Raw genomic sequence first — 27,541 nt, forward strand, 5'->3', positions numbered from 1 at the left:
GTCAGAGGGGTTTTAACGGATATCACACAACATGTAAACCCGTTTTCCCCAAACTGAGTAGCATCTAGTATTTCCCTTTTTTATTTTTGCGTCCTTCCTCGGCGCTACTTCCCAGCCGTGTTGTAATTTAAAACAAAATTCACCCCCTCCCCACAATGTTTGCAAATCTCGCTCTTTTTGCTGCATTTCTGTCTAGTCGGATTTTACCCCCCTAAGTAAAAACATATATGCAATATGTACGTGCGCCAAGAAGCATGTACCTTGGGCATAAAAAAAAGGTATTCTGCTGCAGACTTGACTGGTGCGTGGTTTTGGTAGTAGTAGTACTAGTACTAATGCGACCCCGGAAAACAAGAACAAACAATATAATAGTAGGAATGAAGATAGCCTACCAAGTATATAATACCTCACAAGCAAACGCGAGTATAGCTGTTACCCATACTTCCCGCCCTCCTCCTCTCCCCCCTTCCCCCCCGGTCATCCATTCCCTCCCCTCCCACTTCCATACGCAACCCGCAGACGGAAAATCTCCCTTCCGTCCATATACAACCCAGCCCCCCGTCCCACTACCCTGCCTGCCCCGCTCGCTCGCCTGCGCCCGCATAGAAAAGCCATTCAAGGGGACCGGGGGCCATATTATTATGTCAGCAAAAAAAAAGTGGAAGGGTACGGTTGCAAGGGAAGGAGGAGAGTTATATTAAGCACTTGCAAACGTCTTTGCTAGGACGTTCAGCGCACGGGCCACACACGGCAGGTGGGTTGATGACGATACGAGAAGAGCATGCAAGAGGGTGACGGGGAGCGGGATGTAGGATGAGGGATGGAGGGATGGTGGCCCCTTTCATTTTGTGATGAGGAGAGAGGGGATGTGGAGTGTGGATTGGTGGAATGTGAGACTTTGTAGGGAATTCGAGGTCTTTGGGGGGGTGTAAGTATTGCCGGGGGGTTTGGACTAGATTTGTTGGATTCTGAGTGTAGGGTATGCTTGGAGATGCCTATGTAGAGGAGGGAGGTTTTTTTCTACTAAAAAAAAGTGCGGAAAATCTTATTGGAGAAAGAAATCAATTTTCTTCGGATTGTCTGTCTGTGTTTGAATACTTCGATCGGATATGGCGAAATGCATTTTGAAACCAAAGTAAAAAAAAACATTAACAATTTACTGCAAAACTCAAATGGACACCACAGAACTGGCATTTTCAATAACCGAACAACCTTTCTAAATCATCCCCATAAAAAAACACTGGAACAATACCCTCTATCCATACTCCACTTTTTCAGCCTCCCCCCTCATAGCCCTTCATCTTTTCAATGGACCTCCGCACCCTCAACCTTCTTCTCCGCTCCATGTCTAAAATCCGGAGTACTAGGTCGTGACCGCTCACCCCCAAAGAAGGCAATATTCTCTCTAAGCGCAATATACTCGCTATCAGCATATCCCAGCGCCTCTCTAATCTGCGTAGAATGCAATCCCTTGATCCTCCGAATCTCCGTAGCCGAGTAATTCACGACTGCCCGCCCAATCTCAAACGGCGCGGGGTTATGCAGTTCAAATGCAGGAGGTTGGTGTGGAGATGATAGCTGATGGATATGAGAAGAAGAAGCGGAAGGGGTGAGAGGGTGTCGGATAGGAATGGGAGCGTGGACAGCGTGGGCTGCTGCACCGGGGGTGGTGGGGACTTGGCTTGGTGAAGCGGGAGTTTGGGATTGAGAAGATTTGGAGGAGGAGGAAGAGAGACGTTTTACGACGACAACGCGGACGGCTTCTTGTTGGGCAAAGTGGCCGTCTACGTCTACAATTCCTACGGGGAGGAGTCCGGCTTTGTCGCTCAGAGCGGCCCAGGCGCCTTGGTCAATGTAGATGGTGCCGTGGGGGGCTAGGCCGTGGAGGATCCAGAAGTAGCGGTCGCGTATGGGGTTGGATATGGGAAGGAAGCGGGTATGCAGGGGACAGGGGTCTTCGGTTTGTGGGGATGACGCTCGCGTTAGTGGTTGCTGCCCTAGTGATGCTGTCGAGGCCGACAGATCTTGGCTTGCTTCTTGAGATGGAGTGTGGGTGCCCTCTTCCTGGAAGTTGGTGACCGAGTTCCGACTTGACATTCTCGACTTCCTGTGTTTCTCCGCATGGGCAATAATACTCGAGATGTTACCTGGCTTGCTACTCTTGGTGATGACTGTAGTAACGCCCGCGCTGGTTGCCAGTCTTGCCGCTACAATCTTGGTGCTCATGCCTCCTGTGCCCAGTGAACTTCCTGCAGAACTGACATCGGCCGCCAACTCAGCAATATCCTCAACTACGGGGATAGACTTTGCATCTGGATTCGAACGCGGGTTCTTGTCATACAGACAGTCTACGTCTGTCATGAGGAAGAGATAGTCCGCCTGCACCATGCCCGCTGTAATGGCACTTAGCGTGTCATTGTCACCAAATTTGATTTCCGTAACCGCCAGCGTATCGTTCTCGTTGACGATTGGAATGACGCCCATGCTGAGCAGCTCAATAAAGGTATTCTGCGCATTCTGGTACTGCGTGCGATCTGCGATGTCGTTCCTCGTCAACAACACCTGCGCAATCGGCTGCTCCAGATTGCCAAAAAGCTGATCCCACAGTGACATCAATCTACTCTGGCCAATCGCAGCAAGCGCCTGTACTTGTGGAAGGTGTTTGGGGCGGCGTGGGAGGTTCATGCGTCGTAGGCCCACGCCAATGGCGCCCGACGAGACGATGACGACGTGGTGGCCGGCAGCACGCAGACTACATGCTGTCTCGACTATGAGAGAGAGGATGGAGAGGAGGGGCTGGTGGGTCTTCTCGTCGACTATCGAGGAAGTGCCTGGGTGTGTTGGTTAGGTGCCCTCTTCTTTCTGTTGTGAAATCTGTACAATAATGTATTTACCAAGCTTGATGACGACGGTGAGTTGGCCAGGATGCTTGCGCATGTGGACAGCCATTGTAGCGGTGGAAACAGGACGGTCGACAGAGACAGCGCAGATCTTTGAATAAGCCACTTGAAGAAAAATAAGCCCGTTCTTTATACTTTATATTCGCGCGCAACACATGACTGGAACGAGCCCAAACTTCCCTGTGCCTCGCAACACTACCGATCTTCGGGCTGCCCCTGCGCGCGGCGACGTCTGCCCTCCGATTGGCTCCCCGCGCATCCCACCACCCCATCTCCACCTAAACTTTTCGCGGCCGAGTCAATTCACCAGCGAGCATCTCCATCCCACCAGCTACAAACATGTCGAAACCCGAGACAGCGCCCGACGGCGCCTCCATTTCCGCCATGGCGCAGCCGCCGCCTGCAAAGATCGATCCCGTATACTACACCTGGTCGAGCGCCTTCAACATCCTGCTCGGCCGCATGACCGGCCAGCGCGACATCTCCCTCGAAAAGAACTACTTTGGCGAGATGGATACAATCAAAGCCGACTCCATCTGCAGGCGCTGTGAGTCCAATAAGGAGTACCTGCTGCAATACAGCCCCGTCATCCGCTTCATGCAAGATGAAGTGTACAAGCTAGGCGGTGACTTAAACAAAGACAACATCCTATGTCGCATGTGTACGAATGAGCAGAGCGGTGGATTCTCGCTTGACCATGGTATCTTGCTGTGCGCCAACAAGTTTCGCAATCGCGGACACCAGGAGGATACAATGGCCCATGAGATGGTTCATGCGTGGGACCACCTCAAGTTCAAGGTTGAGCCGGATAACCTTAGACATCAGGCTTGCTTGGAGATCAGGGCTTCGACATTGTCCGGAGAGTGCAGGTTTGCCCGCGAATTTTTCACGAGGAACCAATGGAGGATTACCGAGCAGTTGCAGGCTTGTGTAAGGAGGAGGGCTACGCTGAGTATGCTGGCCAGACCAGGCATCAGGGACCAGGAACACGCAGGCAAGGTGGTGAACGAGGTCTGGGAAAGCTGCTTTAGAGATACCAGGCCGTTTGATGAAATCTACCGGTAGACGGGACGTGGGCATGAGTGTACGATAATCTGTATTGGGAACCGTTGTTGTAAATATGCATAGCGAACGGCGTTTGGCAGGCAAGTCTAACAGGCACGGCAATCTTCGCTCAAGATGATGGGATGAAATTGAACATGAAATTCTGGTCTTGCATTCAATGATTAATGGAAGCTGATATGAACAAGGTAAACGCCGATGAGATAAGGGAAGGCTAGCAAAAACTCCGAGCAATGCGATCAGATCATATGGTTCCAGTGACTTCCGTGGGTTGCGCCTGTTCGCCGTCATAGCAGTTAAACGTAAAATAAATGGCACCAGGTCTTGGCTTAGAAGCTCTCCTCAGAGTCGTCCGAACTGCTGCGGGACTTGCCTCCAGACGTACGCTCATATGCTCTGGGGCTGCCCTTGCAGTGCTTGACAATCCAGGGATGTCTCTCAACATCCTCCAAGGCAATACGCTTCTCAGGATCCAGCACCAACAATCGCTTAATCAGATCCCGTGCTTCTGAGCTGACAAAGCTGGGCACTGTGTACTCTCCCCTCGCAATCTTGCGCTGTGTCATGACTTGTGTGTCCTCAAAAGGCGCCTCACCGACCAAGAATTCGTATGTCAAGACACCCAAACTCCACAGGTCGACCTTCTCAGTGTAGTAGTTGTCCTTGCCGCCGCCGCGAAGCATCTCCGGAGGAAGGTAGTCAAGCGTTCCGCACATGGTGTTGCGGCGGTTGTTAGGGGCGTGGACCGACCAACCGAAGTCGGAAATCTTGATCTCGCCGTGGATGCCGACTAGAATGTTTTCAGGCTTAATATCGCGGTGCATGACGTGCTTCTTGTGGAGATACTTGAGGGCGGCAGCCATCTGGGCAACGTACTGGGCAGCCTTCCATTCCGGGAAGCGCTGCTCCTTGCGCAGGTGCTTGTACAGCTCTCCCTTTCCTGCAAACTCGAGAATGAGGAAGATGCGCTTGGCGTCGTGGAAATGACCAAACAGCTTGAGAATGTTGGGATGGGTGAGGTGAGATTGGATCTCAATCTCTCGCCTAACCTGCTTCTCGACCTTGCCTTGTTGGAGCTCGGACTTGTGCAGGACCTTGAGGGCGCAGACAAAGCCTGAAGCACGCTCTTTTGCGAGGTATACGCGACCGAATTTACCCTTTCCGAGCGGCTTGCCAATCTCGAACATGCCCAGATGCCATTGCTTGGGGGTTGCGGGATTTGAGGGAACGCTGTACACCGCTGATTCGGTGAGGGTGCGGCGGTGAGACGAGCTGTGCTCTGAGGGCCGGCCGGCGTTTGCAGCAAGGTTGACCTTTGCGATGTTTGCGGTCTTTGCGTTTTGTGTCGCGATCTTCTGGAGAGGGATCTGGTGAGGCAGCTTCATGCGGTTGGCTGCTGATTGCGAGGTTGAAAGGCCAGCTACTGAAGGCTGGATCTTCTTAGAACCGCTGGCACAAAGCTTATCGGAAGAGTACATACCTTCTTGGCCTTTTGGTAGGCTGCGTTAGACGCAGCCTGGTCGTCATTCTCGTCGTGGATCGTGGTGCGCTCAAAGGCGGCCTCGAGGTTTGCAACGTCGGCCATGGCGGTGTGATGCAAGCTGTAGCGACAGGAGACGAGTCAAGATCAGAGGGGGGCAACCAAAACCTGCTGCTTCACTCAGAGTACGGATATCTCTTGGAGACGAGGGCGTGATGATCACTTGGAGATGGGGATGGGTTCAAGGTTGTGGAGGACAGCACGGCCAACAAGTCATCAAACAAGTGGGTTTCCAGCGTTGCTATGGGTGACGGGGGCTTGCCGGACTAGGGCCTGGCGATCGGGGCATCGGGGCTTTGGTTCGCGCCCCACCCCAGCCGTGTCCCCGCCATCGACAATGCACTTATGAGTATAGCCATTCTTGCAAAGGGTGCCGTTTGGTCTTTGTCGCATCCGTGGTGAACATATCATCGTCGCCTGGCCTGCGCCATCATGGCATCACTCAACGGCGCCCCCGCGGACACTGTCGCGCCCGGCCATGCCGACACATCCATTACCAAGGAGGGCTTCAAGATCACGACGCGCAAACTGCCAATCCTCAAGGCGGGGCCCATTGAAGAAATGACCAAAAAGTTGGGGATTGCGCCACCAGAAATGATCTTTGGCGACAACATGGTTCGGATCGATCATGAACAGAGCGGCTGGTATATCGAGTTCAATGCCTTTGACGCGCTGGACCGAGTCGACAAGACGGGCGAGAACATGTTCAAGGTCGCCTATTCCAAGGAATGGCAGCAGAACCGGTTGGTGATGGATATCTTGAAAGCAGCGCGCGCCGCTAACACACCCTAGGCAAAAGCAGTTTGAAGACATCAAAGAAGTTGTCAAGCCCTTTGACTGGTCCTACAGCACCGACTACAAGGGCACCACCCCCTTGGCACCCGCATTCGAGCCGACTGAGACGCAAATACCCCTCGCCCTGCTCAAGCGTCCCGACCCGATACACTTCTTCGATGAGCTCGTGCTTTACGAGGACGAACTGGCTGACAACGGCATTGCCATGCTCTCTTGCAAGGTGCGCGTCATGCCCCAGCGCCTGCTCTTACTTGTTCGCTTCTTCATGCGCCTGGACGACGTGGTTTTCAGAATCCGAGACACTAGGATATTCATCGAGTTCGCAGACAAGGTCATCTTGAGGGAGTATACGGCGAGGGAAGAGAAGTACGAAGAGGTACGGAAGAAGTTGGCCGGCAGGAAAGAAGATGTACTGGCTGCCATGCGGGATCCAAATCGGTTGACCGAACATGTACCTATCGTTGAGCACAAACTAGAAGGACTACAACTAAAGTGAGAAGCCGTGTGCGCCATCAGTACAAGAGTATACACGACGTGTTGTCTGATTACGAGCGGCGAGGATGTGCCTACAACGCAAGTCTGACTATTCTTTGAACAGGTGGGCTAGATTCGTCCGTCACACAGACCCTGCCTAGAGTTGACACTTGACAGTTTGTCATGTTTGCCCGATCGCATTCACACACTAGATAAAACGGACTCCGAGTAGTACTTAGGGACGGCTCTGCAGGGTCTCGGTGGCCAACATGATGCTTGAGCTGATCATGGAGACAAGTACCGGTCCGGTTCTCGTACGCGCAAGTAATCCAGGATATGTGGCTGTGCCTAATAAGGCGGATATGTCCATGACAAAATGCCGCGCGTACCTAAAATTACTCTCCGAGTCTGCTTATTACACGTGGCTGTGTTACGGCTTGTGGGGCTGACCACTATCATAGCTACAAGACAATGTTCACGTATGTACTACACAGTCAGGAATGTGCCCATGCCTGATTGTGTGCTCGTTCTAGTGCAACTTGGCATGAAATACTTGCATCTAGACCCAACTCCAGCCCGCTGCGTATACTGCGGGAGCTGCAGCTGCAGACAATAGAACTACATATGTCACATCTGCCAAGTTCAATAAGCTGAGCTTATGCACGGCCGAGGATGCACGATTGAGACTGTACGCAACTTACCATATCTGCAAATCCGGATTTACTTCACGGCAAGAGAAAGATGGGGACTTTTTTCAGCTCTTGTCACATGAGATACCAGAATGCCAGCCTGTCTGGTACAGCACATCAGCAGGTTCATGCACGGTCGACTCTGTGCGTCGGCACATACAGTCCGACTGATCGGCCGAGCGTTCTCGAAATGATCAACAGTCGCTTGTATACGGCCCCTTTTGCACAAGATAAGTAAGATGAGTAGGTATGTTGTCAACATAAGCCCATATCGGGTCAGCATACGGACCCGTATCTGTTATATGACGTCTGGAATCCTGGTGATTTCGAGAGGCTTCTGGAGTAACCTGGGCAAAGCTTGAAGCCAGAACAGGCATAGGTAGCGAAGAGAAAAGCATGCGCCCCGAGGCATCCGAGCGATCATTTCGTCCGGGACTAGAGTAGCAGTACGCTAACTGGTCCATTCGACATCACAATGACCGGCCGTCCTTGACACACACTCGGAACCAAGCAATGCAATTATTGTCAATTTCCTGGGTCGTGGAGATTCCCCTTTGCAAATTCAGTCTTTTTCGACCCAGAATTTATTGTTGTATCAGGGATTTGATTTAATTTCTATGTGTGATGTCCCATCAAAGCCATGTGTTCTTCTTCCGCATACGTCCGGCGGAGCGTATTGCATCCCTACGTCACATAGAAGATCGACCGGACTAACTTTAGCGTTCAGGGTATCTCGGAGGGGTATCTCGGAGCTAGTTCAGGTCTGGACCAACAATTCGGTGATGCGTATGGAGAATGCGATCGGGGATGCCTTGGCTCGACCCAAGCACTTGGGCCTGGGCAGGTAATGTTGGACGAATACGCCTCATGCTACTCGTCCGACGTATTGGTACAAAGTTTAGGAATACGGGCATGAGGAGATTCCGCGACCCGGCATGTTGTGACCACTTAGGTCCGAATAGTAGCCACCACATTGATATATCTTCTCGTCCCTGTGTAAAAGAAGGGTTCAAATCGAACGACACTTGATTTCCCACGCCGGCAACAGCTATTGTGACACGCATAATGGCTTCCAACTCTTACGGCGAGGGCCTATTTTCCTCTGGCCATTCATCACAACAACATGACGGTTGCTCACAAATAAACAAGGAGGAGGTAGTGCCCCTCGAACAGGTTGATACCTCCACTTCCTCCGAATCCTCACACACACGACATGGATCCAACGACGAGTCGAAAAGGGTCAAGAGAGTGGGAACATCATCTTCAGCCGACCAAAGGGCCTCAATGGGTCTGCAACGTCGGATGACCCGGTCAGAAATTGATGAAGACGGAAGGCGAGAACTAGTACGTATCTTCACAACAGCGTCTGCAAACGTCACCAGGCAATTAAGCGTTCCGGCGCCAAATGACCCAGCGGTAGACCCCAGCAGCGATGCTTTCGATCTCTCCAAGTTTTTGAACATGCTCCGTCACCAGCTTGAGGGAGAAGGCATTGAGATGAAGAAGCTCAGTGTCGCGTTCAAAAACCTGAACGTTTTTGGTTCTGGAAATGCTCTTCAACTCCAACAGACTGTTGCAGATGTGTTCATGGCCCCCTTTCGGGCTAAGGAAATTTTTGGAAAGACTGAGCGCAAGCAAATCTTGCATTCATTCAACGGTCTAATCCGGGCTGGCGAGCTCTGCATTGTGCTCGGTCGACCCGGCTCGGGTTGTTCTACGCTGTTGAAGGCACTTACTGGCGAACTACACGGTCTCGATACGGACGATTCAGTAATTCACTACAACGGTGTCCCCCAGAATCGTATGATCAAGGAATTCAAGGGTGAAATGGTATACAACCAGGAGGTCGACAGGCACTTCCCTCACTTGACCGTCGGCCAGACTCTGGAATTCGCTGCAGCTGTCCGAACACCATCAAATCGCCCAGGCGGAGCGAGTCGTGATGAATTCGCCCAATTCATGGCCAAGGTTGTCATGGCTGTCCTTGGACTTACACACACATACAACACCAAAGTTGGAGATGATTTTGTACGCGGAGTCTCTGGTGGCGAGCGCAAGCGTGTCTCCGTTGCTGAGATGCTGTTGGCCGGAGCTCCTTTGGCTGCGTGGGACAACTCAACTCGTGGTCTCGACTCGGCTACAGCATTGAAGTTTGTCAACTCTCTAAGAGTCGGCTCCGACTTGACTGGAGGTGCAGCTGCGGTTGCCATCTACCAAGCTAGTCAAAGTGTCTACGACTGCTTCGACAAAGCCACAGTTCTCTACCAAGGGCGCCAGATCTACTTTGGCCCTGCTGACGAAGCTAAGGGATTTTTTGAGCGACAAGGATGGTAAGAGACTACTAGCACAAAGCTCTAACATTGTACTGACATGTCATAGGTACTGCCCACCTCGACAGACCACGGGAGACTTCCTCACAGCTGTCACCAATCCAGAAGAGCGAAAGCCCCAAAAGGGTATGGAAAACAAGGTTCCTCGTACCCCTGAGGAATTCGAGAAGTACTGGCTCGAATCCCCAGAGTACCAGGCCTTGCTGGAAGACATTGCCGATTTCGAGGCGGAGCATCCAATCAACGAGCACGCTACTCTTGAGCAACTTCGTCAACAGAAGAACCACCTCCAGGTTCGTGTCCAAACAACTTTCCCTGCAATGTTTCTCCGATATTGACCACCATCTAGGCCAAGCATACTCGCCCCAAGTCGCCTTACCTTATAAGCGTTGCCCTACAGATCAAACTCAACACGCGACGAGCCTACCAGCGCATCCGTGGTGATATCGCTTCGACTGCAGTGCAAGCCGTGCTCAACCTCATCATCGCCCTCATTGTCGGTTCCATGTTCTACGGCCAATCTTCAGGCACCTCCTCATTCCAAGGACGTGGTGGCACCATCTTCCTCGCCATCCTATTCAGCGCCCTGACATCTCTTGGTGAAATCGCCGGTCTGTATTCCCAACGCCCTATAGTCGAGAAACACAATTCGTACGCCTTTTACCATCCGGCTTCCGAAGCCATTGCTGGAATTGTCGCAGATTTACCGGTCAAGTTCGCACAGGCTGTGGTTTTCAATATCATTCTGTACTTTATGGCTGGCCTGCGAAGGACGGCTGGGCAGTTCTTCATCTACTTTATGATTACGTACATGTCCACTTTTATCATGGCCGCCATCTTCCGGACGACCGCCGCAGTTACTCAGACGGCGGCACAGGCCATGGCGGGAGCTGGTATGTTGGTGTTGGTCCTAGTCATCTACACTGGTTTCGTCATTCGCATTCCGCAGATGCCTGACTGGTTTGGCTGGATCAGATGGATCAATCCCATCTTCTACGCTTTCGAGATTCTGCTTGCCAACGAGATGCATGGAGTTGACTTTCCCTGCGACTCGCTTGCACCGTCAGGACCTGGCTATTCGCCCGAGGGCAACAACTTCATCTGCAACGCACCAGGCGCAGTTGTTGGACAAAGGTTTGTCAACGGTGACCGCTTTCTTGAAGTCTCCTACCGGTATTCCTGGAGCCATGTGTGGCGCAACTTTGGTATTCTCTGGGCATTCTTGATCTTCTTCATGGTCACGTACTTTTTTGCTGTCGAGATCAACTCTTCTACAACCAGCACCGCCGAGCAGCTCGTCTTCCGCCGTGGACACGTTCCAGCTTACATGCAACCTCAAGGCCAAAAGTCAGACGAAGAATCAGGTCAATCTAAGCCGGAAGTAGCGGAAGGAGCTGGCGATGTCAGCGCCATCGAGGAGGCAAAGGGTATTTTCACATGGCGAGACGTTGTCTATGACATTGAGATAAAGGGTGAGCCCAGACGTCTACTGGATCATGTCTCTGGATATGTAAAGCCTGGTACTATGACTGCACTCATGGGTGTTTCTGGAGCTGGAAAGACGACACTTCTCGATGCTCTCGCCCAGCGCACAACCATGGGCGTCATTACCGGCGACATGTTTGTCAACGGCAAGCCCCTTGATCCTGCATTCCAACGTTCCACCGGCTATGTGCAGCAACAGTAAGCTTCTGTCTTGATGCAAATTTTCTCGAAGATACTAACTAGCCCAGGGATCTACATCTCGAAACCTCTACTGTTCGCGAGGCATTGCAGTTTTCCGCTATGCTTCGACAGCCCAAGAATGTCAGCAAGCAAGAGAAATTCGACTATGTCGAGGAGGTCATCAAGATGCTCAACATGTCTGACTTTGCCGAGGCTGTTGTTGGTGTTCCAGGCGAGGGTCTCAATGTTGAACAGCGTAAGCTTCTGACTATCGGTGTTGAACTCGCAGCAAAGCCCAAGCTTCTTCTGTTCCTCGACGAGCCCACGTCTGGTCTTGACTCTCAGGTTAGTAGCAATAATCTCAAATAACTCGCTCGGCATCACAAGGATTTACTGACTTTGTCACAGAGTTCCTGGTCCATTGTCGCCTTCCTCCGCAAACTCGCCTCAGCTGGCCAAGCCATCCTCTGCACCATCCATCAGCCCAGCGCCATCCTCTTCCAAGAATTTGACCGCCTCCTCTTCCTCGCCCGCGGCGGCAAAACCGTCTACTTTGGCGAGCTCGGCGAAAACTCCCGCACCCTCCTCGACTACTTCGAGTCCAACGGCGCCCGAAAATGCGGCGAAGACGAGAACCCCGCAGAGTACATGCTCGAAATCGTAAACGCCGGCAAAAACAACAAAGGTGAAGACTGGTTCAACGTGTGGAGAGCGAGTCAAGAAGCGCAAAACGTCCAGCACGAAATCAACCAGCTCCACGAATCCAAACGCAACGAATCCGTCGACCTCGCCAGCGAAACCGGCTCCTCTGAATTCGCCATGCCGCTTGCCACCCAAATCTACCAGTGCACATACCGCAACTTCCAGCAGTACTGGCGCATGCCCAGCTACGTCATGGCGAAATTCGGCCTCGGCGCCATTGCCGGCCTCTTCATCGGATTCTCCTTCTACAAAGCAAACACCACACAGGCGGGCATGCAAACCATCATCTTCAGCGTCTTCATGATCACCACCATCTTCACGTCGCTGGTGCAGCAAATCCACCCTCTGTTCGTGACCCAGCGCTCCTTGTACGAAGTGCGTGAGCGCCCCTCAAAAGCGTACAGCTGGAAGGCCTTCATGATTGCACACATTTTCGTTGAGATCCCTTACGGCATCATCGCGGGCCTCATCACCTTCGCATGTTTCTACTACCCGGTTGTCGGCGTGAATCAATCGAGCGAGCGCCAGGGTCTCGCAATGCTCTTTTCCGTCCAGCTTCTACTCTTTACCTCCACCTTTGCCGCCATGACCATTTCCGCGCTGCCAAACGCTCAAACGGCATCTGGCCTCGTCTCGTTGCTTACGCTCATGAGCATCCTGTTCAACGGTGTCATGCAGCCGCCCAGCCAGCTGCCCGGGTTCTGGATCTTCATGTACCGCGTCAGTCCGTTTACGTATTGGATTGCCGGTCTCGTCAGTACCATGTCGGCGGGACGCCCCGTCGTGTGTAGTGCGACCGAGGTGCTCAGGTTTGATCCGCCGTCGAATCAGACTTGTGGCGCGTACCTCAGTGCGTTTGCGGCGAGGACTGGCGGCGTCATTCAAAATCCCGATGCTACGGCTGATTGCCACTACTGCACGCTCAAGACTACAGATCAGTTCCTTGCTGGCTCCAAGATTTTTTACTCGGAGCGCTGGAGGAATTTCGGCATTGTTTTTGCGTTTGTTGTGTTTAATGCTTTTATGGCGGTTTTGACGTATTATTTGTTTAGGGTTGCGGATTTGAGTGCGCTCATGGGGAAGTTGAGGGGGTCGAAGAAGAAGGAGACGGCAGAGAAGACGGCAGAGAAGGCGGCGGCGCAGAGTGGACAGCCTGTTGGTGCTGTTTGAAGGGTGGTTCGTTGAAGATACAGAGTAATGTTTTGGTTGATGGGAGTAATGTCAAATAGTATATAGTTCAGCTCAATATCCTCTTGTAATTAGACACATAATCCATATTTTCAACAATATTTTCTCTCAGTCCAATTACTACGTACAACTAAACTACCCATTTTCCTCGATGTGTTTCTGAGACTCCTTGCATGTGCACTTCGGCACCGCTTTCAACCTCTCATCCTGCATTGTAACGCCTTTCTCTATTGAGTTTTCTCCCAGAAAGATGCACGAGGCTCGGCATGCTGCCAGCATACAGTCTATCAAGGGTTTCTTACGGTAATTCCTCGACCTTTTACATCATCTTATCTAAGCATGATAGTATCAGGTTCGACTTCTGTCATTATTTATGGAGTCTTGGTGTCAACTTGTTTCCTCGGTTGATGTACATGGAAAATTGTGTTAGCTATGTCAGCCGTGGTATAGGTAGGGTTATAATATGGGTAGGAACGCCTGATTATTGAATTAGTGTTGGTGGTTGTAGTTGAGAAGTGCCGGTCGAAGGATCGGATGGAAGTCGGGTGGCTGGTGGCTGATCGGTGATGGGTCGGGAAAAACAGGGTACATGTACGTACGGTATTGTGGGGACTACAACGGGATCTATTGAACCGGACTACTCTTTTCTTGCTATTTGACGGTCTACTCTAGTCTTGAAGCGCTTAGGGTGTCGGCAGTCAAGGCCCCGAGAGAACAGGAGGGAGCTAGGAATCTAGCTTTGTTGAGTTAGAGTATGGAGGTCGAAGTGGATGGGGTAGATTCCCAAAGAGGTAATTGTACCAGTCGCGATGCGACGGTTCGGAGACGGCGTAGATTAGACCCTTGAATCTTTGGTTGCCGGAGTTCTAGTAGCGGGTTTGTGTATGTATGAACGCCAACACTTAGGTTAGGCACCATTTCTTGCTTGTCATGGCCTCATTGGTTGGCATTGACCAAGAGTAAAGCCTCACAAAAGTCCGATGCTTGTTCCCGCCTTTGTCTTCGGATCGAGCTTCCGAAGAAGAGCCCCATGAATGACATAGCGCGCGGCTATTGCGCTTCGAATTTTGGTTCTCCGTTACCCAGCTGGCAATGCACATAGCCGTTAGGTAACGGGTTTTCCCTGCTTAACAGGCCACCAAATCTTGCAGACCGGTCGAGTCGATACAGCCGTCTTCCAAGCACATCTCCGCAAAACAATAAATTACAAATGGAGTCCCCTCACCTTGAAGTGTGTTGCCAAGTGCGGGAATTTCGGCAGCAGCTATGCGTTCTGTCGTTGTCTAGAAGGCTTCTTGGACTTTTCTTGAGACTAACGTTCGACCTGACAATCCTAACTGTGTCTGAGGCTCAACTTCGGGCGAAGACATGTTTATTGCGGGGAAGCCAGCAAAAGTAGTGCGTCTATGTGGAGTTCTGGAGCCGATCCCCATGTGATAAAAGGTGGATACTGGGGACTTGAGCAGGGCGCATTGCCTAGAAAAGCGTAGCGCATACCGAAAGCACACAACGCTTCCCGACGCTTGGATCGATTCTTGCAAGATTCTTCAACTTCCCTGCAGGCCTCGTGACGAAGGCACGTATTCTGCGGTGCCCGTTGGGACTTCTACTCGGCTATACGAGCATGATTTCTCCACCCCGCTCCACTCCACGGCGGTGGGTGAAAAGCTGGGGCCTTGGGTAGAGAAGAAGGTGCGTTGTCGTACGAGACGAGTTATCCTGAGCGCAAGCCTTGCTATATTAACAGACCATGGCAATCATGGCTTTCCCATGGCGTAGGTAAGCCTATACTAAGTTTCAAACGTCTTCCAGCGCCGTAGTAAAAAAAATAGGTTCGAAACCAGCAGGCAATTCTTGCGGCTCGGAGCGGACTACCGAGAACATGGCTATGACGCGATTGTAGACTTGTTGGTCGGACCGAGTCATTCACCCCATTGTCACAATCCCCGCAAATCCACACGAGTCATGCGGCTCTGCACTCCGATTCTTGCTCGAATGGATCCCACATGCATCTGCCGAAGCGCAAAACTGTCGAACCGCCATCTTGGCAGTCGTTCCGCAGCCAATCCATGACGTCGTTATTGGCAATGTTGTTATGAACATGGTATGGAGCGAGTTTGCGGAGACTCCACAGCTCGGACGGGTAAACTTCGGTCCCCAGAATGCTTGCATCGTGGGCCTCTGAACGTGTCAGTCCCGGACTGTGAAGTAGTACCCGCGGGCGACTTTGGTCCGGGGGGCGAGGGAGCAATCATGGTATATAAGTGCCTCAGTGCAACTGCAATCATGGGTAGTCAGGCTTTCGATTCACCTTCGACTATCTGGAATCATGGCGCCCTCTGTCGTCTCAAAGGTGCTTTCGGGCTCTGCCCTCTTGGCTGCAGTCAGTGCTCAGAACTTCGGAGGTAGTGGTCGCGGCGAAGGCGCTTTCAGCTACGTCCAGCCGCTCAACACTACCATTCTGACCGAGTATGGCTCCTCGCCGGCTGTGTATCCTTCACGTGAGTTTTCCTAGGGATGATTGTTTGATTATCGGACATGTCTAATAATTTGTGCAGCGAAGATTTCTGGTGCTGGTGGCTGGGAGATGGGCCTTGAGAAGGCAAAGGCTTTCGTGGCTCAACTTACTCTGGAAGAAAAGGCTGACATGGTCACTGGTCAAGCCGGCCCTTGTGTTGGTAACATCGTTGCCATTCCCCGCCTGGGCTTCCCTGGTCTTTGCCTTCACGATGGCCCTCTTGCCATTCGCGTGGCTGATTACGCAAGCGTATTCTCCGCCGGTGTATCCGCCGGTGCTACATGGGACAAGGACCTCATGTATGAGCGCGGCTACGCCATGGGCGAAGAGTTCAGGGCAAAGGGTGCTCATGTCTTCTTGGGTCCTGTCGCAGGACCACTTGGACGTTCCGCCTATGCCGGCCGTAACTGGGAGGGCTTTTCCTCAGACCCTTACCTCAGTGGTGTAGCTATGGAGAAGACCATCCTGGCATCTCAAGATGCAGGTGTACAGGCTTGCCCTAAGCACTGGATTGGTAACGAGCAGGAAATCATGCGTAATCCTACTTACCGCAAGGACGACAACACCGAACAAGCGCAAGCTGCTATCTCATCCAACATTGATGACCGCACCATGCACGAGCTCTACATGTGGCCATTCGCCAACGCTATCAAGGCCCGCGCTGCCAGTGTCATGTGCTCGTACCAGAGAATCAATGGATCTTACGGATGCCAGAACTCTGCTTCACAAAACGGTCTGCTCAAGGGTGAGTTGGGCTTCCAAGGATACATCATGTCTGACTGGGGTGCGACCCACTCGGGTGTTGCCTCCATCGAGGCTGGTCTTGACATGAACATGCCTGGTGGACTTGGTGCTTACGGATTGAACTTTGGTGTCCCATCTTACTTTGGCGGCAATGTCACTCTTGCTGTTAACAACGGCACTGTCAACGAGTCCCGCATCGACGACATGGTCCTCCGTATCATGACTCCCTACTTCCAGCTCGGCCAGGACAACGACTTCCCGTCCGTTGACCCTTCCTCTGCTGATCTCAACACTTTCTCTCCACGAAGTTCCTGGACCCGCGAGTTCAACCTTACTGGCGAGAAGAGCCGTGATGTTCGTGGCAACCACAACGAGCTGATCCGTCGACACGGTGCTGCTGGCACCGTTCTGTTGAAGAACGTAGACCGTGCTCTGCCTCTCAAGGCACCCCGCAATGTCGCAATCTTCGGTAACGGTGCCAGTGAGCTTGCTCGTAGCTCTGTCCTTAACCAGCAAAACTACGAGTATGGTGCTATCTTTGCTGGCGGTGGCTCTGGTACCGGCCAGAACACCTACGTGATCACGCCCCTCACCGCTATCCAGCAGCGTGTCAGGGAAAACCGTGGCATTGTCCAGTACTTCTTGAACAACACCCACATCATTAACAACAATGTCAGCACCCTCGTCATCCCACGCGATGTCCCAGATGTCTGCATTGTCATGCTCAAGACCTGGGCTGAGGAGGGTGATGACCGCTATCACCTTGGATCCGACTGGGACGGCGACAAAGTTGTCGAGTCCGTTGCATCTTTCTGCAACAACACCGTCGTCGTTACCCACTCCTCCGGTGTCAACACCCTGCCATGGTCTGACCACCCCAACGTCACCGCCATCCTGGCCGCTCACTTCCCCGGTGAAGAATCCGGCAACTCCCTCGTCGACATCCTCTACGGCGACTTCAACCCTTCTGGCCACCTCCCTTACACCATCGCCAAGAATGGTGACGACTGGAACGCGCCCCCCACCACCGAAATCCAAACCGACGGCTTCAACGACTGGCAGAGCTGGTTCGACGAGAAGCTCGAGATTGACTACCGCCACTTCGACATGCACAACATCTCTGTCCGCTACGAATTCGGCTTCGGTCTCTCCTACACCACCTTCTCCATCTCCGACATCAAGTCTGCTCCTCTCAAGGACGCCATCACCTCCCACCCCGAGAACCTCCCCATCCAGCCCGGCGGCAACCCCGCTCTCTGGGAGGCCATCTACAACGTCACCGTCTCCGTCGCCAACACCGGTGACGTCGCCGGTGCTGCTGTGCCCCAGCTGTACGTCGGTCTGCCTTCTTCCGCCCCTGCCGGCACCCCTGTGCGCCAGCTCCGCGGCTTCGAGAAGGTCTACCTTGAGGAGGGCGAGACCCAGAGCGTTAGCTTCGAGCTTATGCGCAGGGATCTGAGCTACTGGGATGTTGTTAGCCAGCAGTGGGTTATCCCTGAGGGCGAGTTCAACATCTGGGTTGGACTTAGCAGCCGTGACCTGAAGGTTCATGATAGCTTTACTGTTGTTGGACAGTAGAGGAAGGTAGCCTGGGAAAAACGGGTTTTCATGTGATTATGAGTATATGAATAGATTATTAATTTCTATTATTTTGAAGAGATTTGAACTGGATGTTTTGACTGTGATGCTGGTAAGATTTGTGATTAAAGATTTGGTGAATAATGGTCCAAATATGCTCTTTGGTAAATGTCTATAGACTTCATGGAACAAGCTGAGTATTCTGCAATTGACAAATCAATTTACTACTCATACTAGTACGAAATATGTATTACCAGAACTTTACCGAGGGCATCCAAGTTACATATCGGCTATGCAGGATGAAATACCGCATGAGCAGCATCATAGAGCCAACCTGCGAATTAAATAAATGTCCCTCAAACTACACAAATACGACTCAAATAATGATCAAAAACTTTCTATACCTAGCCGCAATGCTGTGTTGCAGGTTAGTTGTTCGAGATTTTCCAAAAGTGGGGTTAGTCTGCGATATCGCGTCAGTGGCTTTGTTGCAGCCCACTCTCATGGTTCAAAAAATCCCCGAAAATTTCACTTTCGATAACACTGACAGCCAATTCCCACCTCCATTGGTGATGCACCATTTTCGCTGAGTTTTCTCACAATACTAATGTTATGAAAGCTCTTGAAATTCAAGATTCCATCAATGTCCGATATGGTCTAGTGGCTAGGATTTGCCGCTCTCATTGCAAGAGTCAGTTCACTGTTCAAGTGCCGGCAAGGCCCGGGTACGTTCAATCACAACAACTTACTCCACATCACACATTCTAATTAGGCTTTAGGTTCGATTCCCGGTGTCGGAAATTCCTCTTTTTTACTGTTTTCCAGTAACCGCTTATCTTTTTCTTTTTTTTTATCGTATAGTATGGTAGATTAACTATCTCAAATAAAAACAGTAGACTATACTTTAATCCACTAAAAGTGAATATTAAAAACAGATTTAGAGTTGATATAAAAGACTATATATACATATGTATGTAATAGGCTAGACGCTCTTCTAGTAGCTCCTCGATAGGATCTTGGGTCGCTCACAGTCTCTAGGTGCTCTAGAGCACATAGAGTCTGCTCACCACCAAGCGGCGCTTAGGCAACGCGCTTAGACAATTGGCATAGCCTTTCTCTAACGATAAAAAAACATCTTATAAGTAGTAGTAGTTAGCTCTATTAAATGCAATCTCTTATGTACTAAGTATGTTCTCTATAGAGCGCAGCCCCTTACGGTATATATATATATATGTAACTATATATAGTTATATGTGATTATTTAACGTCCTTGCTTAAGACCTCCCTTGGAGCATGTAGACGGGCGAAGCCCAGGACTTACAGTAGCAGCTCACTGCCTAGTCACGCCTGATCTGCTTATATTATAAGTTCTAACATACATAGCTTCGCTGTATTGCTAACCTCCTAATTCCTAATATCTAGTATAAAAGTATTTTCTAGAAGGACGATACGATAATAGTCATTTCCATACACAACCATATCCCCCTTGTTTATCGAAGCCGCAGGCAGCATTATAGTCAATCCATGTGCCCGTCCAGTGCCTTTCGTAAGGGTAATTGTTAGGACATTTATTTTTCTTTCCTGTCCCAGCATTTGGTCTAAAAATCTAGATTTATGTTAATAGAAATGCGTAGTGGAAGTGTCTGAGATAGGTTTGTGCATACACAGGCCTTCCACGAGCCTTGTGGGCAGTTATCATCACCAGATTCACCTGTAATGATGCAGGCATAACTGTGTGCGTTGACAGGTGAATACAGGGTCGTAATTGCTGCAAGAACAATTATTCTCCACTTCATATTGGCTTGAGGTATGGTCAATAAGGTCTTGTAGGAGAGCTGGTAATCGTTGAAGTTGTTGATATAGACTGTGTCTCTAACAAACAGCAAGAGTTCGACAGTTTGAATAGATAAGACAGACCCATTCATGCCAGGCCACTTGCTGTCAGGAGATCTTATACTTTTTTTGATTAGACTCAGCTTATACTATTAAGCTTAACTACGGCATAATAAGATATCTAGGGCCGATAGGCAGCTTCTATAAATTAATTTAAAGAGCGCTAAAATAGTACTGTTACGGTCCTGGAAACTGCTTACAGGCTTGGGCCTGGTATCAGTAAACTGATTGCGACCGTGTCGCAATCCTACAGACACACGATACCCGAAGTACCGATCACGTGACCTACTCTGTGATCTGTGTCTCTTAGCAGAATAGAGTAATAGAGTACTCTTTAGTCTAGGCGCTGTGGTATTAGGCCGCGATGTTTGTATTGCTTACTTTGATTGAATGAACATACCTCGCTAACGCAAGTAAAGCAATGCTTACCTGCAAGTGGCCAAAGTGGAATTTGTTGTACCTTCAGGGGTGATAGAGGGCAGCCATTATGTGGCCAGGAGTGCGGCTCGGTACGTAATGCGCTTCTAAACTTTCTGCTACCTGAACTTCGTTCTCACAGTCCTATTCAGTCCCGATCATGCAACGTTAACCGAAATGGTTGCACTTATAATGGGGTAAGGGAAACGAACCCGCGTACTGGTTTACAGAATAACTACGCGGCGTGTTCGTAGAGTTCGGTTAGGGTTAGTTTGAACCTAATAAATATAGCCGCTCGTCTAAAATAAGGCTATAGAGCCCTTAAACATAAGCTATTATTACAAGACATCTTTGTATCCTTCTTGCAGGCTATCGCTAGAGATGTGATTTCTTAGGAGTGGAAAGCACAGATATGCATGATTCTATCTAGAAAATACTATTGGATGTAAGTTATCAAGATCTTCGCTGAACTCTGAGAACAGCGCTCTTCTCCACTTATCGACTTTAGGCGATCTCTAGATCTTAGATCCACTTAAAAGATTTAAATACTGTACTGCGTTTATATTAGCGCTCTGACTAGTAAAAGTAAATAGAACATCAGAGGTGCGTCTCTTACGGTTAATAATCAAGACGTATACAGCACTACTAAACCTATCTCCTCACGGTGATTTAGATATTCATTCACCCCTCACGTAAGACTGCCGCCGTGTATCCCGATTTCCCCGTACTAGCATTGTCCGCCGAACCCTTCAACCAGCAATTCGCCCCATATCCCGTTTCGTACTTTTCGCGAAACTGCGAACTGATCACAACCGCCTTGCACGTTTCATTTCTGTAGCTTATAGCACTGTATTGGCTACAGGCATCGACGCATTGTTCAAGCGTATACGCTGTAAAGGCCATGAGATTGGGTTCGTCGAGGATGTTTGTATTGTCGAGGCAGCTGTAGGTGTAGCGGCCACTGATTTCCGAAGTCTTGCCTTCGAGTTGACTGGATATGAGGAGAGTAGATGGACATGTTGTGTTGATTGATTGGATGGTGCCGAATGGGCGCGCTGTATATACTGCACTTGAGGGTTGGGTTTGAGTGGAAGGTTCCGCTGGTGCGGATGTGGAGCTTGATGTTGAATCTTCATCTACTGGATTATTGGTAGCTTCGCTTTCAGAGGCGGATCTAGCGGAAGTTAGGCGGCAAAGTATGAGCCAGGTATAAAGTGGAATAAACGTACTGTTCGGCTTTGTCTTGCACATATAGTGCACCTCCTATACTGGAGCCAATGAGCGTGCCGACTATAAACAGTGTGAAGATGACAATGAAACAGAATTTGCGCCGGCGGTAAGCAAAGAACTTCTTCATCATATCTGACGGAACTTCGATAGTAGGTCCATATCCAGATTGATCACTGTACGGTCCGGGACGGAAGGATACGCGCTCTTGAGATGGCCGGGTGCGTATTGATGCTTCATCAGGACTTGTCTGGTCGTGTAGCTGTGGCAGTTTGGTATCCCGATTCGGGGAGTATCGATTGACAGCTTCAGGATATGGCTCGGGTTCTGCAATTTGTAGACCTTCTGATGACCTCGGCGACCTTTTGTGAGACTCTTTGGGAAAAATTTTGATACGAGATTTAGACGGAGATTTATAAGAAGCTTTAGACGAAGCTTTTGATGAAGTCTCCAAAGATGCCATACTGCACGAGCTCCAAGATAGTGGTTGAGATCGGTATTAGGGACAACTAGAGAATTGCGTAACCGAACTGATGGACCAAGCCAAGTTTAAGGACGATGGTTACCGCCGCCAGCTCCACTAAGAACTGTTTCCGTCATTTGTACGTCTGTGCAAGATCTGCAGATACCGACTTACTTGCAGCAATGCGGCGTGGGGTTGTTGCCGAGATCTCATGGTCTGATTCCTGCATTCTCCACGTTGCGGAAAGGCGGGACATTTCCGGTGAACGCTTGTATCTCAGAAATAGGCGAGATCAATAGCCAAAATTCAATGCTTTTACTCCTAGGAGAAATCATGATAGGCTCATCGAGAACACATATCTGTGAGATAAGCCCCGATTGAGCAATCCCTTGCTGACCCCTTAATCCCAGTTGCCCTTGCACACATCTTCGTCAAGCCACCATGCTGCCACATCCACATGGAGTTAGTATTGAACGGATGCGGGAATTTATCCCATTTGATGGGTCTGGAAACTCTGTTTTACAACCTTGTCTTTGACTCTACCAACATGGGCGTTTAATTCCTTGGCCAAAAGGTCCAATGGCGCAATCTCTCATGCTCTCCCGGAGTAATGATGATTCTGATAAATTTTGAGCACATACATTGATTGAATGAAGGTTAAATATAGGTCTATCTCCCGTTCGTAACGAACGCTCAGATATGATGAGCCCTGTCTATACCTATCCTGTATTTCCACGCACACATGATGAGCATTCAGCACGCCATTAAATAGCCCACTCATAGAAAAACGCCATGTGGGAAAACTGTTATCGCAATATTAAACTTCCAGGTCTTGACTGGCTGTGAAAGCTGTCGAGCTTCGAGAACCAGGCGCGCCTAGTGCGGATGAAGAGTCGGGCACCGCCACCGCCACAGCAATGACGTACGCCTCAGGAAACACATCACAAGAGCATGATATGCACCGAAGCTTTCTGCAGCACATCTAGCGCATATAACATCGTCACATGCTGTGGCGCAGCTGTAAATCAGCACCGTCACTCTTCTTAACTTGTGTGGCTACTGTACGTGTTTCCTTCTCTATTCTACCCAGGCAGCAACATTACTCACATCGTGTGGTCCGCCAGAACTGCAACCAGAACCCTATACACACTCATGCTAATATTCTGAATTAAATTTATTACTCTTACAAAGCGCTTCCAAAAAGCTACAGTGCTGGAAGCTCCAAACGCGTGACCTCGATACCCGTCACACACATTCGGGCTCTCGCCACCAGCCGGCCTGCCAACCTCCACGATGGACTTTCCCCGTGGCCATGCAGCATTGCCGCTTACAGAATCGGACTTTCTAGACTTCATCTTCAACTATTTCAAAGCTGAATACTACCCCATCCGATCTTTCTGGTCCACAGCAACCGCCCTCCCGCACCAACCCGACCGATGGATATCTATGGGACATGAGCTCGCCCCACTTATGGTCCGGCCTGCCAATGCACAGGCACAGAAAGATCTCGAGTCACTGGACTACTTTACACGAAAATGGAATCTCGATGCCGGATTCGTGAGAGGCTTGGTGATTAGGTTCGCCAAATATGAGTTGCATGAGAGATTGGAGAAGAAACTGTACGAATGTGCTAGGCTGGATTTGATGGTCCGCAAGGCCTTGAAGGAGAAACACCTAATCGATGCACTTTGGCCCAGCCCTGCGCCACGAACTATCGCAAAAGAGTTATTGCAGCAAGGTGTTCAGGTTCGACAATGGTATGGCGATATGTTCACCAAGTATTTCCGGGTTCTGCACTCGTTGGACGATTTCAAAGTGCGCGAAGAAGTCGATCGCCATATCAAGAGCAGCGGAACCTTGATGCTTCTGCCATTTGTAGACCATTTGGTATTCGGAAGTGTGGATCCAATTATCCCCATTGTCGCAAAAGGAGCAGGCTACTCAAATGCGAAGAACTTGCAGAGGCAGGATCAGGGTGCTGCGGGTTTCGGAGAGCCCGGGAAGTTCGAAATCAGATTCAACGCGCCTTCTGAGGTTACTGATACGTATACAAAGACTGTGACGCGGCAGTGTCAGTGCATGAAGTGTGGGACAAAGAGAGATGTGCAGGTTGTGGTCTCCATTGATCCCAACCCAGGCCCTGTAGCAAGTGGAGATGCTTCTTCCAGGAACAAGAGACGAGACACAGTGCTATCCAATTCGAGATCCAGTCAAAGATATAGTCCAGGATACCAGATGCCTACCGAATCTGAGCCAGCAGCACCGCCTCAACCACCTCGACCACAGCGAGCAGGCCAGAACCCGGAGCCGCCACGCCCATCAACACCAGAGCTCAAGAAGCAATGCCCACGCTGCACATTCCTCAACGATCCCAGCCTCCAAGCCTGTGAAATGTGTGAGGCATCCTTACCAGAGACCACCATCGCCAAACCCCCCAGCCCTGCCGCCATCCGAAGAGTTCCTTCACACTCCCATTCCGTCTCCGCACCGCCTCCAACAGCGTCAAACCCACGACAAGAAGAACTGAAAAAGGAACAAAGACCCAACGCACCAAACCGCCACAGCCTCAGCTCCAGCCTCTTCTCCATCTTCCCCTTCTCTCAACAGCACCAGCAGGAGCATCACGCCAAACTTCCCGCAACCCAAAGCATCGACACACAGTCCGCCGCCGTCCCATCCAGCTCACAACAAGAACACCGCCCATCATCCAAGCACGGAAAAGACTCCCAACCCGAGATGTCCAGCATCCCGAAACCCGACCTCCCACAACCCCGTCAACCCCGCGTTTCAACACCACCACCTAACCGCGACAGCCTTACAGAGCCCCACCTGTCCCAACCCCCAGAAATGGCAATGATGCCCCTAACACCCTCCCCACCCACTTCCACTTCTAAACGCCCCGTGCCAGCCGGTCTGCCGAGTAACTTAATGGACGACTTCGTCCCAGTATCCCCTGGTTTTGCGAAAGACGACGAGGAGGATGAAGATGCGGGGTGGGGTTCTATGAGTCGGGAGGAGGCGAGACAGGGACGTGAGAGTAGTAGTGATGAGGAAGATGGAGGGGCAGGAAAGGAAAGTGGGAAGGGGGTGTTTATTGATTTGGATGCTGTAGCTAGGGAGGAGGCGGATGTGTGGGGGGATAGGGATGATTGATTGCATTTCGTTTCATTTTGTTCATTTCATTTTAGCTGGAGACGTGGAGTCAAAGGATATACTACACTGCGATACAGTTTGCTTTTCTGCATTGTCGTTTTTTGGTGTTAATGAAGAAAGGGAATGGTCAAGATTATTCAGATTTCCAATCAAGATTTCCAACGTTACTTTATGTGTACTCCCAAAACACCACTTGGACCATACCCCCGGTCACCATCTTCAACGCGGAAAAGATCAATACGTACACAATCGAATCCAAGTAAACCCCGCCAACTCATGGTTTTCGCCTCTCCCAGGACCCATCTTCCTATGCATCATGCGCCGAGACTATGTTGCTGCTGCCATACAATGTGCGTGATCTGTATGGTATCGAATGTGTCCACCTGACTCCTCGAACACCCACTGAGAACGCCCCAACCAACCCTTTTCAACGCCTATTCTACGAGTTGAGGTAGTTCCGGACGGCTCCTTGCAACCTTGTCGCACCTTCGCCGAGCATGTTGGTCAGGTTTTCGAGGTCATCACCAGCGGTCAGACCAAACTTGCGGACAAAGTCCTTGGCGGCAGTCTCCAGATCACCATAGTCCTCCTCTGCAGCATCGTCCTCAGGGCGACCAAAGTATGCGTTGGATGAAATCGCGCTCGCGCCTTCGAAGCCTGTAAGATGAGTTAGAAAACAGAATCACAATATTCAATATCGTAAAACTGCTCTTACCTTGTAACCTCTCCTTCGCTTGTGCAGTGGCTGAAGGATCGTACGCATTGCGGCCAAAGAATTCGTCACTTGAGATACCCTTCTGTGTACCAAATTTCTCCCGTGCATACTTCTCATCATCATCTTGAGCGGGCTTTCCTACGCTGCCGAAACCTCCCATCTTCTTCTGGGCAACAGGCTTCTTCGCAGCGCCTACTTGTCCGAATCCTAGACGCTGAACGCCCATACCTAGCCGTTCCATATCCTGACTTGAGCGCTCAGGCTTGGAGGTCGAGCCGAATCCACCATGCGGTGGTGATACGGGAGTAGGTGCGATGATAGATGCTTCGGAACCCTTAGACTTGGTGGCTGCAGCGACCTCTGCGGCCTCAGCGTCAGGGTCGTAGCCCAGCTTCTCGATGCGCTCTGCCTCCTCACGAGCCTTTCGCTCCGCCTCTTCAAAGTCGAGTCCACCATCGGCAGCGACCACCTTCTTTGCGCCAAGACCCTTCTTCTTTGCACCCAAAATATTCTTCTTTGGTGCAGCACCCCCGGTGGTCTTTCGTACTGCGGCAGGCTTCGCTGCTGGCGTAGTGGTTTCGGAGCTGCCAGCGAGGGGCGATTTCGGGCGATCTGTGCCGTTGGCGCCAGGCTTGAGGAAAGGCGATGCAGCCTTGGGTGTACCGGTACGCGAGGGTGGATTTGAGGGACGCTTGATTGTCGGCTTATCCCAAGAGGAAAAGAAGTCATCGTCTTCACCGGCTGGGGTGTTGGTTCCGTCGCTACCGGGTTCGACGACATCGGTGATTACAACTTCGTTAGGATACCTGGCACAAGATAGTTAGTTTATGCCACTGTACAATTCGATGTAGACTTACAATTTGGCGTCTGCAGCGCAGCGTCGAGCCAGCTCCTCCTTGTACTTGTTGGCGGCATTGCTAGTATATTTGGCTTTGTGATCTTTGCTCGCGAGCGCAGCGGAACCTCCGTGCGATTGAAAATACTTGGTCGCGCTCTCGTTTCCGCCGACCTTCATGATTCGCAGTTGATCCCATTGCCAGACTGTCCTTGATCAATATATATATCCTTGCTTCAAGCGCCCGCAGGGCCCAGGGGAAGACGTACTGTCGAGGTTGGTGGAACGAACGAACGAGATATGGACACCCATGTTACGGTGGTTAGACGAACAGTCGAGGCAGAGGTAAATGCCAAAGGGCACAGAGCTCCATGTTGGGTTCTTTGCGCCGCAGTCGAAGCATATCTAGACATGGATTAGGAGTCGTTGGAAGCGCTGACTGGTGTGAATACGTACTTTGTTGGCGGGCTTTGACTTCAATTTGGTAAAGATGTTTTGCGACTGTGTTTTAGTCGCGAGGGCAGCCATGGTGAATACTGGGCAGAAACGATTTAGGTTGGCGGTAAAGGAGTCGAGCTGTGGTGGGGATAAATTGGGTTGCGGCGCTCGGGAATGCTAGGGTGGCCGTTCGAAGGATGCCCCAGGCCACATTC

The 27,541-nt window shown here is 50.8% G+C and overlaps 9 protein-coding genes across 9 annotated transcripts; 4 read left to right on the forward strand and 5 right to left on the reverse strand.

The window, feature by feature from the left end:
- Positions 1-1,305: 1,305 nt before the first annotated feature.
- Positions 1,306-2,949, reverse strand: COCCADRAFT_34834 (uncharacterized protein; the record flags this gene model as incomplete). The annotated part of the gene is made up of 2 exons (XM_007711801.1): positions 1,306-2,831; positions 2,895-2,949. 2 exons carry the CDS (start codon positions 2,947-2,949, stop codon positions 1,306-1,308), a joined length of 1,581 nt encoding a protein of 526 aa, XP_007709991.1.
- A 290-nt stretch (positions 2,950-3,239) lies between these two features.
- COCCADRAFT_90061 (uncharacterized protein) lies at positions 3,240-3,965 on the forward strand (the record flags this gene model as incomplete). The annotated part of the gene is made up of 1 exon (XM_007711824.1): positions 3,240-3,965. One exon carries the CDS (start codon positions 3,240-3,242, stop codon positions 3,963-3,965), a length of 726 nt encoding a protein of 241 aa, XP_007710014.1.
- Positions 3,966-4,291: 326 nt separating this feature from the next.
- COCCADRAFT_34836 (uncharacterized protein) lies at positions 4,292-5,547 on the reverse strand (the record flags this gene model as incomplete). Its single annotated transcript, XM_007711802.1, has 2 exons — positions 4,292-5,392; positions 5,443-5,547. 2 exons carry the CDS (start codon positions 5,545-5,547, stop codon positions 4,292-4,294), a joined length of 1,206 nt encoding a protein of 401 aa, XP_007709992.1.
- A 387-nt stretch (positions 5,548-5,934) lies between these two features.
- On the forward strand, positions 5,935-13,327 carry COCCADRAFT_90110 (uncharacterized protein; the record flags this gene model as incomplete). Its single annotated transcript, XM_007711825.1, has 10 exons — positions 5,935-6,245; positions 6,295-6,789; positions 7,530-7,694; positions 7,878-7,887; positions 7,908-8,049; positions 8,509-9,790; positions 9,840-10,083; positions 10,140-11,473; positions 11,524-11,800; positions 11,864-13,327. The coding sequence occupies 10 exons, from the start codon at positions 5,935-5,937 to the stop codon at positions 13,325-13,327; spliced, it is 5,724 nt and encodes a 1,907-aa protein (XP_007710015.1).
- A 2,347-nt stretch (positions 13,328-15,674) lies between these two features.
- Positions 15,675-18,185, forward strand: COCCADRAFT_90079 (glycoside hydrolase family 3 protein; the record flags this gene model as incomplete). Its single annotated transcript, XM_007711826.1, has 2 exons — positions 15,675-15,846; positions 15,904-18,185. 2 exons carry the CDS (start codon positions 15,675-15,677, stop codon positions 18,183-18,185), a joined length of 2,454 nt encoding a protein of 817 aa, XP_007710016.1.
- A 1,459-nt stretch (positions 18,186-19,644) lies between these two features.
- COCCADRAFT_24402 (uncharacterized protein) lies at positions 19,645-20,110 on the reverse strand (the record flags this gene model as incomplete). The annotated part of the gene is made up of 2 exons (XM_007711791.1): positions 19,645-19,791; positions 19,850-20,110. The coding sequence occupies 2 exons, from the start codon at positions 20,108-20,110 to the stop codon at positions 19,645-19,647; spliced, it is 408 nt and encodes a 135-aa protein (XP_007709981.1).
- A 1,066-nt stretch (positions 20,111-21,176) lies between these two features.
- On the reverse strand, positions 21,177-22,185 carry COCCADRAFT_90057 (uncharacterized protein; the record flags this gene model as incomplete). The annotated part of the gene is made up of 2 exons (XM_007711827.1): positions 21,177-21,669; positions 21,725-22,185. The coding sequence occupies 2 exons, from the start codon at positions 22,183-22,185 to the stop codon at positions 21,177-21,179; spliced, it is 954 nt and encodes a 317-aa protein (XP_007710017.1).
- Positions 22,186-23,478: 1,293 nt separating this feature from the next.
- Positions 23,479-25,338, forward strand: COCCADRAFT_24404 (uncharacterized protein; the record flags this gene model as incomplete). Its single annotated transcript, XM_007711792.1, has 1 exon — positions 23,479-25,338. The coding sequence occupies one exon, from the start codon at positions 23,479-23,481 to the stop codon at positions 25,336-25,338; it is 1,860 nt and encodes a 619-aa protein (XP_007709982.1).
- Positions 25,339-25,777: 439 nt separating this feature from the next.
- COCCADRAFT_90086 (uncharacterized protein) lies at positions 25,778-27,416 on the reverse strand (the record flags this gene model as incomplete). Its single annotated transcript, XM_007711828.1, has 5 exons — positions 25,778-25,995; positions 26,054-26,859; positions 26,911-27,094; positions 27,158-27,293; positions 27,345-27,416. The coding sequence occupies 5 exons, from the start codon at positions 27,414-27,416 to the stop codon at positions 25,778-25,780; spliced, it is 1,416 nt and encodes a 471-aa protein (XP_007710018.1).
- Between the last annotated feature and the right edge of the window lie 125 nt (positions 27,417-27,541).

This window comes from Bipolaris zeicola, assembly GCF_000523435.1.
Source record: "Bipolaris zeicola 26-R-13 unplaced genomic scaffold scaffold_34, whole genome shotgun sequence".
Lineage (NCBI taxonomy): Eukaryota > Fungi > Ascomycota > Dothideomycetes > Pleosporales > Pleosporaceae > Bipolaris > Bipolaris zeicola.